General features: G+C 37.2%; 1 protein-coding gene across 1 annotated transcript in view; it reads left to right on the top strand.

The window, feature by feature from the left end:
* The window catches only part of egf (epidermal growth factor), a 43,427-nt gene that overhangs the window by 4,941 nt on the left and 24,092 nt on the right, over positions 1–14,394 (top strand). Inside the window, exons 2-7 of the mRNA XM_017693384.2 lie at positions 1,206–1,405; positions 3,940–4,121; positions 6,842–7,069; positions 8,208–8,413; positions 10,451–10,564; positions 11,067–11,189. Coding sequence (XP_017548873.1) covers positions 1,206–1,405; positions 3,940–4,121; positions 6,842–7,069; positions 8,208–8,413; positions 10,451–10,564; positions 11,067–11,189 — 1,053 coding nt within the window. The remainder of the gene's footprint in view (positions 1–1,205; positions 1,406–3,939; positions 4,122–6,841; positions 7,070–8,207; positions 8,414–10,450; positions 10,565–11,066; positions 11,190–14,394) is intronic.

Here is a 14,394-nt window from a genome sequence, read left to right as displayed (position 1 = left end):
CTAAATTTAGACTTTTGACTTTACAGCTAGCTCCACAGTCCAGTACCATTAACCTATCTATGGGCTACATTGTAACATTTGCACTCATGATGCTTTTGATGGAATTATTCAAAAACAGTTTATGCTTGAAACACATAAAAATGTTAACTTTGCACCAATACTTTGAAATAATTTAATACGTATGCTACATTACGCATACATAATTATCGTTTTTTGGCTTCCACTCATCTATGGCAATTGTGAAGTGGCTCTAAAACTGACTACTTTACTTTAAATTTCACTTGTGGAAAGTTCAAATTCACTTCTAGAATCAGATCTGAATTCAATAAGCAGCAAAAGAAGGACAGAATTTTCCTCACTGACTTACTGTCTAATCAAACATGGCATGCTAAAGCTATTCACTATATTTAACACAAAAATAGCTCCAGACTGAGCTATGAGATTAAAAAGCTCCCTTGTAGACACTTGCTAAGTGGTAAATAACTTTTATAAGCGCACGCCGTTAATCTGGTGTTTCTGTAAGCCTATTCGACAAAAACTGCCCAACCTCAGTTCGCCTTGTTAATGCTACTGAGGTAGAGATTCATGCTAGCTTACCGCCAAGACTAATGCACAAATCTCTTGGGACAAACCCAGAGCAAACAAGTGTAATCAAATCCAATTCACCCAACTTCATACATAGCCCCAATGTGACCAATCAGCGAAGACATGGTGTCTGAAGTTTGCTACTTTAGTTTTAGCACTGGAGCAACAAGGATCTCCAATGGACTTGATTATGTGGTTTATGACATTGTATGACTCATTGTTATCTATATGGACTAAATCATGTTAGCATAGCTAAACAGCCTGAATTAAGTCTTTTATAGCAGTGTATAAATTCACATAATCAAGACTAATAGAGATGTTGAATTGTAAGGAATTGCATGTCCAAAGAGACACTTTTAAATAATAGTACATGCATTTTTATTCTTGTTACAGAAGATGTTATGTGAAATGTTCTGTAATATAGAATTTTATATGTCTACTAAGATTACTTACTAATGCATTAGTTTAGAATTTCGTTATGCTTCAATTTTCATGTGACTTGTGAAAAAGTAAAGGATTAGATGACCATCTAAGTATAAATTAAATGTTAATGAAATGGGAAATATTAATATAGAAAGAAATCTTACTCTTATGATCTGATTTGTATTTCTTTCTTAAAGGATCAGAGCCTTTCCTACTTATTGGCCTTGGGAACGCCATTCTGCGGATGAAGCTTGATGGCGGGGGTCAGGAGCGGGTCGTGTCCGGAGTAGGAAAATCCATGCTCCTGGACTTCCACTTTAAGGCTGGGAGACTGTACTGGATAAACACACACAGTGGGGTCCTGAGCCAGGCAGACTTGGACGGAACGAACAAAAAGGTGCCACTGGAGCTTCAAGGAAGTTTCATTGCCAGCAGTTTTTTACATCGTGTGCAGATTTCATGAAGGTTATACCAACAGAAATGATCTGAAATTACTTGAAAATTACATTAATGCAGTATTTCTCAGTCCTGGTCCTGTTGCCAACACACCTAGCCCAACTAATCAGCTCATTAATAGCCTATTATTGAGTTAAAGTGGGTGTGTTAAGCAGGAAAAGCATTAAAATCTGCAGAGTGGTTGACCTCCAGCACCAGGGTTCAGGAACACTATTAATGTACACTCATATGCAAATAAAAAAGTCCAAAATGGCAAAACATTAAGCTTTTAATTGTCTTAACAGCAAATCAGTAGTCAGTTAATTAGTGAGAATGAATGAAATAAAGTACCTTTATATAGGAGAGATTTTTCTCTTTAATTTCTGGTGCTAAAGTTTGAAGGTACTAAAAAAGGTACTAAACCGTCACTCAAGTGGAATCCTCAAGGGCATGTCCACAGTACCTTGAGTTAAGGAAGAAAATCAGACCATATTCCATTAAAATTATATTTTCTAAGTTGTATTGACTTTATACACCACATCACTTCTCCAGGCTTTTTATTTTATTGTACTGTTTTAAAACATTAGGTTGTGAAAAGACATAAATATGTACTTTTTCACCTGGAAAAACTTTTTAATGTATAAAGTTGGACCTTAAAACCACTGTTCTACTTTTGAGGGAACAATTACATTGTTTGTACCTTGATGACTGAAAACTGTATCTGCACAGAACTTTAATTTCTGACAGTGTAGGGTTTAGTTTATTTAGGCTTAGACACATTTTTGACATAGCAGTGAAAATTAAAAATAAAAAAGTTTTTTTTATGCTCCTGTAAAATGACAATATCAGAGATATTAGGATTTCTTACAACATCTTAAGGCAAATGAAATGCAAATGGAATTTGGATTGGACTGAAGTGCATTTAGACCTCATAACAACAAAACACATCACACATTAAATCTGGCCACACTTTATTTTGATGGTACTCTATAACATTTATAGATGATCAAAGTATTAACAAACCATGTGGAGAATTTCAGTCGATTTTCAGCAACATACGAGTAAGAACTACACACTTAAAAAAGGATGGTTCTTCAAGGGTTCTTTAGTAAAGAAAATGGTTCTATATAGGACCATGAACACGCAAATAACCATTTGAATGATTAAGGGATTCTTTGCATCATTAAATGTTTTTTTTTTTTTCAGATTGATGGAGAATTGGCTGTAGAGGGTTGTATATCACCTAAAAGGGTTCGCCTATTGCAACAATATAATGCTTGTAGCACTTTTTGCTGTATAGAACCATTAAAAAAAAGGGTTGACAACATTCCCCATCAATCTGAAAAACCACTTAATGATGTAAAGAACCCCTTAATGATGCAAAGGGTTCTTTGTTCATTGTCATGACCATGTCATGATTGTTCATGGTCCTATATAGAACTATTTTCTTTACTAAAGAACCCTTGAAGAGACATCTTTTTTAAGTGTGTAGATTTTAGGGTTAAGAAGAGAATCAAAAATCCAAAATCTTGAATTTCACTAGAAGAGAACAAGAAAAAAATTTCCCAAGTACTTTTGGATCATTTCTATTACTCCAGTCATCATGACATCTTAGCATATTGCAAAGAACAGCTGGCATGTTTAAATTCTAAATAAAAAATAACAATAAATATTTTCTTATGCAACTTCTAATGTTGATGTGGTGTTGTGTACCAAAAACCATCACCATTTATTTCTACATGACCATTTTCAAACCTCTCTTTATCCCTTCGAAAATAAATAGGCTGTTTCTCTTGCTGTGCCTTTAATACTAATATATGTAAATGAGCTCTGTCCTAATTGGCTGCCCTCATTCAAAAAGCAGTCTGGACCTTATGTCTTATATATGAATGGGCAGGGCTAAATGACTGTAGGCTAAATAGGTGGATGTATGCAAATGTGTTGGTTTTTGTGATATCACAGAAACTGTGAATTCAAAACAGGCTGTTTTTGCACTTTAGTTTTCTTGTATAGACTCAGAGTTTGAATGTTATGTTTTGAAACTTACCTTGTTTGCATACATCAAAGTCTTTTAATTGAAATAAGCATGACAATTTCAGTTTTCTATAATACAATACCTTTGAGTGAAGTGATTTGTTTAAAAATAAATAATTTAGGTGTCAAGTCAAGGTTTATTGATATAGTGTTTTTACAACAGGTGTTGTTACAAAGCAGCTTTAAAGAAAAATCTGGGTTCATGCCACCATGAGCAAGCTAATGACAACAGCGGCAAGGAAAAACTCATTAAGAGCAAGAGAAAGAAACCTTGAGAGGAACCAAAACTCAAAAGGGGAACTCACCCTCCTCTGGTTGAGACCAGATAGCAAAGCATGTTCACATTTAAAGAACAGATATCAGATCATTGCATATTGGTTTAGGCCAGGGTTTCAGAAAAGAAAAAGTATTTATTATTTACAATGCAGATCTTTCTACTGAGAATTTATTCCATCTTTCCAGAAAGTTCTTTCACTGGGGAAAGGAATCTCGGGGCTGGCTGTTGACTGGATAGAAAACAAAATATTCTGGAGCAGCAGGAAAAGAGGCACAATCCAGCGAGTGGACAGTGATGGGAAAAACAAAACGACTGTTCTTAGAAACCTCTCTCAGCCTAGCAGTCTGGCGATTGACGCAAATGAAAGGTACACATATTGCTCTGCAATTTACACAATTAAGCAGTGGAACAGTATTTCATTGGCTGAAAAGGGGAAATTCCACCAAAGTTGATAATTTCACAAAAATTCATCAGGTTGTAAGCAAAGTCACTCAGAGTGGTTTATGTGAAACGAATTGAAGAAGTGATCTGTGCTCTTGCCCACCGCTGCAAGATTTTATCCCACTCCTGCAAAACATAGGAATAATTAGTCCCACGCCTGCCCACAAACAAAATGTTTTGTCCCACTCCCACCTGCACAGTTCCGTTAAGGTGACATTCAAATATCTGATGCAGTCTATTCACAATTACATTATCCACTACTGAAATAACATGACAGTCATGGTCATCAGACTCACTGTGAAGTAACCAAATACCATTTATTCCTAGCAAACACAAAGCAGGAATTAAACCACAGAGAAGTTATTTTTGATGTTTCCTAGGAAGCTGTGGCAGTCAGATTCTTTAAGCTGCAAGAATTTGTGTGTTGTGGACATAACTGATTGCTTCGCAACTGTTTAGAATGATTTATTTTAATTATTTTACTATTAGCATTTTATATTGTTTATGTACATGATTTAGTGGTTATTCTGGTTAGTTTACACTATTTATTAATTTGTAGCATTTCTCTTTTATGTCTGCAGTGGGCTGGTTTTCAGCCCACTCCTCCATGCAATACTGAAACTTAGTCTTGTACCATAAGATATTGGGATGGGTCCTGCAAGGCTGCAAAATGCAAATTTTGTACCTTACAGAGACTTTTGAAAGTACCTTTACTGCTACATCCTTCAGTCTGTGGACAAATGACATGAGTTAGCATAGTCGACTAGTCAAACTGTGAGGGGCAAAAGGTTAGCCTAAGCACCCACAATAACATGTGCACTGTTTGTTTAAATGTGGTCAGTTATGTGCTCAAAGACTGAACCCACAGAGGGTGGATGACTAACACTTGTCACATCTCCTGATGACTGAGTGGCTCAGCGCCCTGTTAGGGTGTTAGCGAGCTGGCTGTGAGTTCGGGGAGTCCTCAGATGGTTGCATTCTTCCAGACATGGCTGGCACATGGGTGTAATCTGACCATCTTCAGCCAGACCTGGCACAGGCTTAGCCTTCCTCTGCCCTCATATGCCCATCAAAGGCTGCTCTGACATGACCTGACCCAGGCAGCCCACAAAAACATTTTACAGTGGACATCACAGGAATCTAATGCTAATTAATACAGCTCTTGATGGACTATCTATTCATATATCCAGTGTCAAGTAAGTCTTTCTTTTAAATGAATTCAGCTACTTTAAGGTCATCTATTGCTGGCACAGCTTGTATAATCTTCAAAGAAACACTCTGACCAATAGAATGGCACAGCTCTGGAGCAGCTGGATAGCCAAAGGCCACATGCCCAATGCCAAACATGGGCTAAAGGGGTATAAAGCCCCCCAGCATTGGAAGATGAAGCAGTGGAAAAACATTCTCTGGAGTGATAGAGCTCCATCCAACACATTTGGGATGAGTTGGAGTGATCCAGAACTGATCACCCAACATCACCTGAACATCTAGTGTAAAGCCTTTTCAAAAGGGTAGAGGCTGTTACTGCAGGAAAGGGGGACAAACTCACTATTAATACCCTTAACAAGAAAAATTAGCCACCCATATCCATACTGGTTTTAGCAAGTCCTTGTCCACTTGGCTTCAGTGGGAATCCCAATGCAGTCTTAGTGGTTGTTCCTATACTGTATTAGCTCAAGCAGTGGTTATTAGATGAGCCCTTGGAGGGGTGAAGGATCAAAAGAACACAAATGTTAAAGGCAAGCAGCAGAACTTACTGAGAAATTATTGTTTCCCTTTTTAACTCAGAAAATAACAGCAGGAAGCTACATGAAAATGCTTATTTCAAATCCTTAACATTCAATTTGCTGGGCTTTAGGTTGCAAACTAGTCCATCTCTTGCCAAACTGCTGACACAACTTCATCTCTTAACTCAGCTGGCTTGCTAGTTTGCATGGCTAGCTGATTAGCTCTCTAAGGCAAACCTGCTGAGGGTGAGTGAGTTCCATTTAAATAATCCCCTCCTCACCTGTCATGAGTGGCCACTTGTGTAACAAATTGGTGAGTCAAATTGCAGGACATGTTAAAAAAAATTAAAGAAGGCCTGGGAGTTTGTTGGGAGATTTAACAAGCAGCATCAGAAATAGAATAAAACTTTAATTTTGGCTGAAATGAAAAGGAAATTCCGCTGATTTTTTTTCCCATTTCAGCATATTTCAGTGTATGACATAAACAGAATCATTCAGAGTGGCTTGGTGTGAAATGGACTGTAGAGACTCTTTACAGTGGTGGTGATAAGAACCAGGAGTCACGATGACTACGTCACAAATATATATTTTATTTACTATCCCAAACCACCAGTGAACCTACATGTGTCTTCTGAGTTTTATGTGGAATATTGATCAAATAAATGGTAAAATTTTGATACACATGAAGTTTTCTATCTCAAAACTATCCTAAATCAATGTCTCATGAAACTTCAGATGTCTGGTTACCATTACTACCACTGTGAACAATTCTGACTTTGTATGTTTCTCTGCAGTGCACTGTTTCTCATCAAACCCCTCTGAATGACTTTGCTAACATTTTAATGATGTTGTGCAGAAATTTTGAAAAAAAAAAAATCTGTGGAATTTCCCTTTAAAGGCTCCCTATCCTTTCATGTAGATTTCTCTTCTGGCTGTCTGCTGGAGTGACCCCCAGTATCCAACGCTCAGACACTGCGGGCAGAGTGAGGACCACGGTGTTGAAGGTGCCGGACAGACTGCTGGCCTTAGCTGTAGACGCTGTGGACAGGAGGCTGTTCTGGGTTCAGCAGGGTTCGGGTAAACCAGGCGCTTTGGGGTCATGTGATTACAATGGCAACCTTATCAATGTCGTCAGTCAGCCATTAAGGTAACATTGCGGCATTGAATGTTTGTCATCATACAAATTCATAAGTGTACAGTACAACCAAATACATTTAGGCTGTTCTCAGCACATTCTAATGCATGCAGAATCATAATAGCTGTTAACATATATTGAAGTTGAATAAAATTTACATTATACAATTAACAGCATAAAAAGAGTTTGCGAAGGTTATCCTTACAGTACTCTGTAGTAGCAATGCAGATTGTGCAGCACGGCATTTAATTTAAAGCATATAATGCAGGTTCCGAATTGCATGAGCTATAATTTGTGTGCAACTAGAGGAATAAAAAATAATCAATGTTGCTTGCAGTATATTCAGCTATTCCAGTAGTCATCACTATTAGAAGCTAGGATGTTTCATTTTCATATCATTTTTGCTTTCGAACTTCTGTTATTTAGCCAATGTTTGCAGCATTTTTCCAAAAGACTATTTTCTGCTTTCTTTTCTTTTTTGTTATGTGCCAAGTGAAATCAGTCAGTTGGAATGTTGTTTGATATGGTCACATGGTACATTATCTGTATTTTGATTGGCTGATTCATAAAATGTCATAAAACCTTTTAAACATTTGCAGAATCTCAAAAAAGTGAATTACAGGATGCTTTTTGTTATGTAGCACAAGAGAAATTTAGTTTCATGTAGGTTTCAAGCAGCTAGAGTCTTATTAAAGTTTCAGCATGTAAAGCCGGCCATAATCTGGAGTTATTATCGTCCTTTTGGTACATAATTTGTATAGTTTTTAAATGTGATTACATAATTTATCAGTTACACTGATATACTGTTTTGCTTTTTGTATCAATGAATTAAAGTCTACGCTTTAGAATTTTCAGTCTGATGTCAAACATTGACAAAAAGGCAAAAATCTTTTCCTCAAAATAAGTTTTGAATAAAGTAAAATCATAATAAAGTGTCTCCTTTCTACTTACCCTAATGTGGTCTGGATTGAAAGTTTACAATCTGCACTTTTCACACAATTTCTGCACTTGTTGAGTGAACCATGAGTCAGAAATAATGAATAAATAAAATTTCAGTATGATTTTGTTATCACTGGTGAAAATAATAGAATCTTGATTTTGTCTTCATGTTTTCTGAACTGTTTTGATCCTAACTATTGAAATTCAACAGGTCCAAATCTCTGAAGATGTCCATTTTCCTGGATTATGTGTACATGACGGACTCGGCATCTAACAGCGTAACACGAGTTAACAAGTTAACAGGAGGCCGTCCCAAAAAGGTGAACTCCAAAAAGCTGCTGCATGCTCTGGCTGATGTTAAAGTGATCCATCCCATCAATCAGCCTGTAGCAGAAGTCAGTGGCTCCCTCACTTCTGGTTAGTTTTATAATACAGTACACATTCTCGCTTCACTTCTGCCCAATCATAGTCTCCCCTTGAGTTCTCTAATCAAATTGTTAGAGTGAAAGAATAAGAGTATTAGGATTAAAGTTAAATAAGAATGAATCAAAAACTAAATAAAGACATCTGAGAGAGTATGTTTAAATTCAAAAGGACCATATCATGGAAAAACAATTTTTTCTTGCTGTTTTGAAATACAGTGGTAATGTTCGCATAATACAACCCCAATTACATAAAAGTTGGGACCCTGGGTAAAATGTAAATACATATAAATAAAAGCAGAATGCAATTATTTTCTAATTTCATAGACTCAAATTTTATTTACAATAACATAGAAACATATTAGATGTTCAAAGCGAGACATTTTACAATTTCATGAAAAATATTAAGACATTTAGAACTTGATGGCAGTAACACATCTCAAAAAAGTTGGGACTTGGGCAACAAAAGGCTGAAAAAGTAAGTGGTACTAATACAAAACAGTGGAGGAGCAATTTGCAACTAACTCATATGACTGGGTATTAAAAAAAGCATTTTAGAGAGGCTCTCAGAAGCAAAGATGGGGAGAGTTTCACCAATATTTGAAAAATTGCATCTAAAAATTGTGGAACAATTTTAGAAACATGTTCCTCAACATAAAACTGGGAAGACTTTGATATCCCACCATCTACAGTATATAAAATCATCAAAAGATTAAGAGAATCTGGAGAAATCCCTGTACTCAACGAATAAGGCCGATGCTCAATATTAGATGCTCATGATCCTCAGGCCTTCAGGCAGCACTGCATTAAAAACAGATATGATTCTGTACTGGAAATCACTGCATGGGCTCAGAAACACTTCCACAAATCATTGTCTGTGAACACAATTTGCCATGCAATCTACAAATGCAAGTTAAAGCCGTATCATGCAAAGAAGAAGCCATATGTTGATCCAGAAATGCTGCCATCTTCTCTGGGCCAAAGATAATTTAAAATGGACTGAGGCTAAATGAAAACCTGTTCTGTGCTCAGATTAATCAAGATTTGAATTTCTTTTTGGAAACCACGGATGCTGTCCTGCAGGCTAAAGAGGAGAAGGACCATCCATTGGTATCAGTGCACAGTTCAAAAGCCTGCAACTCTGATGGTCTGGGGTTGCATTAGAGCCTATGGTGTGGGCAGCTTACACATCTAAAAAGGCACTAGCAGTGCTGAACAGTATATAAAGGTTTTAGAACAGTATATTGTCACTGTCGTATGAAAAACAAGCTTCTCCAAAATAGTAACTTTAAAAATGTTCTTTATTTTCAATGTAAGTTTACTTTAAGCAATTTTGGACCAGTTCTATTGGTCCAATGTAAATGTGGTCTCACAATGTAAAGGACAGCTTCTAAGCTCAAAAGTAAAAATCACAAAAAATGGAGATGTTTTTCATTGGACAGTGACAATATGCTCCCATCCAGACAACATCTCTTTCAGGGAAGACCTTGCATATTTCAGCAAGACAATACTAAACCACATGCTGCAACCATCACAACAGCATGGCTTCACAGAAGCAGAGTTTGGGTGCTGAACTGGTCAACCTGCAGTCCAGAATGGGACAACATTCCTCTCCCAAAACTCCAGCAACTGGTCTCCTCACTTTCCAAATGTGTACAGACTGTTGTTAAAAGAAGAGGGTAGATGGTAGACATGGCCCTGTCCCAACTTTTTTGGAATGTTTTGCTGCCATCAATTTCTAAATGAGCTAATGTTTTTCATTAAAATTGTAAAATGTCTCACTTTCAACATCTGATATGTGTTCTGTGGTGAATAAAATATGGGTCTATGAAATTTGCAGATCACTGCATTCGGTTTTTATTTATATTTATTTACATTTTACACCGTGTGCCGACTTTTTTGAAATTGGGCTATTTCAAAATGTGTGTATTCTTTTATGCTCTTTTTTCATATATTTCTCTAAAACTTGCTTTAACTTACTGTTGATCCTCTTAATGTGGATGTGTGTTTTGTGTTTTATTGTGGTGAGCAGTTTGTGACCCTCAGACGGATGACTGTATGAGTGTGTGTTCTAGCCTTGGAGGATCTGGTCAGTGTAACTGCAGAAAGGGCTTCACCCTCAACAAACAGGGTGGCTATTGTGAAGGTAAAGAACAACAGTATGCAGGTCAAGTGTCCAGCCAATAGACTTTCACAAAGTAGTGTATATGTGCTAGGATGGCCAACAACTCACACCGAAAACAGAATCTGATCCCAGTTACTGACCACATCAACTGCAACCTAAACTTGGCTTATACAATACATTCACTGCCCACTTTATTACAAACACCTACCTTGTGCTTCCATTAACTGACCACTTTATTAGAAACACCAACCTTGTATTTCCACCAGCTGGCCACTTTATTAGAAACACCTACCTTGTAGCTCCACCTTATAGTTAGAGACTGTAGCCCATCTGTTTATGCAGTTTATTAGCTATTCTTTATTTCTTCATCAGTGGTCAGTTTCTGACCACAAAGAGTCACTCCACTGACAAAGAGTCAATACACTGAATATTTTAGGCATGGGGACCACTCTTTACCTAAGAAATTTGCATTATTCATGGAAGAAAAATCTTTGATTTGCATTTCTCTTTCTGATGTTTTCAGATATAAATGAATGCGCTCTGTGGAATCATGGCTGCTCTTTGGGCTGTGAGAACATCCCTGGCTCTTACTTCTGCACATGTCCCGAAGGCTACCTTCTACTGCCGGACACCAAAACCTGTCGAGGTGAGAATGAGAGAGGGGAACAGATGTTGCAGTCTTAAAACTTCTAACTTTCAGGTTTTTATTTTTTACACCATATAAAAAAATAATCAGCTTCTGGGTGAACATTACTTAACAATTGCACTAATAAAAGTTTGAAAAAGTAAACTTTCCCTAATCTTTTCTAAATCACTGCACCAGTACAGCGCACTTCTGTCTAAACGTTCAGTCTAGTTTTTTAAACATTTTCATACATCTACTCATCAGTAATACGGGAGTTCAGTGTACTGTTATAAAAATTGAAATCTCAGGTTTCGATTTCTGCAAACCATTTTATGATCAGTTATTCACAGCAGCTACGATCGTCTTATTTGCAACTTGAAAGCACCTTCAAAGCCTTCCTGCTCTCTGCAGAAACATCATAATCTAAAACATGTGGTCTGATGACACATAAAGAGTCAGAGATCTGTTTAGAGGAAATAAATTTCTCCATTTTAGACTCTGTTACTATGTGCCGGTAATTCAAACAGTTCTTCTGAATTCTTTTGAGATTCCTTTCAAATGAGACCAAGATCATGTAGCCCAAAGTATGTGGGCACAGCACCTACCTATTATTTTCAGGAAAAAAAGGGGCGACAGTTAACAGGTTAAAATAAAGAGTGTTTTTAATACCCTTGAAGATATGAGACATTCTTACAACAGCAGTAATATATGTCATAGTACACAGACTACTGTATTATTATATCTACAAACAGAGAGAGAGAGAGAGAGAGAGAGCCACACATCTCACAAGCATTTGGATCTGACGTGGGGCAGATACGAGACTGGAGCAGAGACAGACAAACAGTCACTCAGTCTGTTAGATAGTTGGTCAGAGGGTCAGCTTGGCCTTAGGCTGTATTGTCGCAGCTCTGTGTTGGTGTGTGTGCTCGGTGATTAGATGATGAGGGAGGTGACATCAGTAATAAGGAACATATTTAGTCAGCAGCTTTACTGCACTAAGTAGGTTAAGAGCACAGCAACACCAAGGGCCAACAGACCAACCTCCAACACATACACAGTGCTCTCGCACTCTCTCTCTCTCTCTCTAAAATACTTTCATGAAAATGCTTCCCTATAGGTAACAGAACTTCCCTACTTTGAAGCACTATATAGAGCACTATTAGGGAACAAAATTGGCCCCCAATCACTATTCCCTACATTGGACCATGATATAGAATAATATGAACAATATTTGGGAAGAGAAATAGACCCCAATCACTGTTCACTACACTGGAGCACAATAAAACCATTATAAAGGAAACAAAAATGATCCGTTGGAACACTGTATAGAACACTATTATAGGAACAAAATGACCCCCAATCACTATTTCCTATATTGGAGTACTATATAGAACACTATTATAGGAATAAAACAGCCCCTAATCACTATTTCCTACATTGAAGTATTATACTATATAGAACACTATTATAGGAATAAAACAGCCCCTAATCACTATTTCCTACATTGAAGTATTATACTATATAGAACACTATTATAGGAATAAAACAGCCCCTAATCACTATTTCCTACATTGAAGTATTATACTATATAGAACACTATTATAGGAATAAAACGGCCCCTAATCACTATTTCCTACATTGGAGCACTACCTAGACCACTATTATAGGGAACAGAAATGGCCACCTATTCACTATTCCCTACATTGGAGCACAACATAGAACACTATTAGAGAACAGAAATGGTCCCTTAATCACTATTCCCTACATTAGAAAACTATACTAAACACTATTATAGGAACAAAAATGGGCTGTAATCAATATTCACTGGACCACAAAATAGAACACTATTGTAGAGAACAGTAATGGCTCACTATTCACTTTTTTAGCACTAGAACACCTTTAAAATGAGCAGAATTTGTGATTTTGTGCACTACTGCTATTGAAGTTTACACATCACCCAGCAACAGGAGTCATATTCCATGTCAAATAAAATAGTGTATTATGGGTATTTGGCATCCACCGGGGAACACTGATGATATACTACTATGCATGGTTTTGGACACAGCTCAGAATAGTGCATTATACTATTTAGTGAACAGAGCATAGTTCAGGATATTGTCTAAAATAATGCACTAGGAAATAAGGCCTATTTTTAACATGGGACAAGGTAGCGCACTATAGAGTAAGCTTATTGTGTTAAAACATTAAAATTGAGGAAGACAGTTGAGGGCTATTAAAATATTGTTAAAATATAACAATGTAACGAAGTAGATGCTGCAGTATCCAGTGTGGATGGTAACGTGTTGCTAAGTACTATCGTAAATGAAGTACCACCTTAAATTCTATGCCACATTAATTATAGTGCTACCTTAAAAGGAGTTCCACCAGAAATTCTGTGCCGCTTAAATTCAATGCTATGTTAATTGCAGTTCCACCTTAAATTTAGTGCAGCCTTAAATATAGTTCCACCTTAAATTATGTGCCACTTAATTTTAGTGCTACCTCAAAAGGAGTTCCACAAGAAATTATGTGCCCCTTAAATTCAGTGAAATGTTAATTGCAGTTCCACCTTAAATTCTGTGCCACCTTAAATTTGGTGCAATGAAATGCAGTTCACCTTTAATTCAAGCCAAATTAAAAAGACAACATAGCCCAAAATGCACTATACACTGGACAAGACCTAGATTTAGGACATAACCTTTGACTCTGTGGTAGATTCATGGATAGATGACCTGTCATGTTGGAGATTTTACACTCCAGATGGTGAGCATGGCCGGAGCCACACTTGTCCTTCATATCCGCCTGACACTCACTCCCCAACAGCCCTCTGGCGCACTTTCACCTTTTCGGGCGGGATTATAGGCGGGATTATGGACCTGACATCATAACGAGATTGGAGGGAGTCTCACGATAAGAAGCTTGTTTCTCCTGAAGCACCTGGCTTTGTGGAAGCTAGGGTCAGGCCTGATACTGTTTTGTAAAAATAGCCCCTTTTTTCTGAAACACTCTGAACTGGGATCTATTCTCGTCTGCGGGTCATTACTTTATTAAAGGTGGTATTTTTTTACTTGTTTTCTGCTCAGTAGGGCAATATTTTTAGGGCAGATTTTCTAGGTCTAATTTGAGTATTATCTTCCATTCTTTACACTGATGAACACTTTAGGTCAGCAGTCATTGTCTTAAGGAGGTTCTGGGGATCTAAACTGTTGCTTATTGTAGTAGCATA

This window comes from Pygocentrus nattereri, chromosome 8 (assembly GCF_015220715.1).
Source record: "Pygocentrus nattereri isolate fPygNat1 chromosome 8, fPygNat1.pri, whole genome shotgun sequence".
NCBI lineage: Eukaryota > Metazoa > Chordata > Actinopteri > Characiformes > Serrasalmidae > Pygocentrus > Pygocentrus nattereri.
This window is presented reverse-complemented; position numbering and strand designations above follow the sequence as displayed.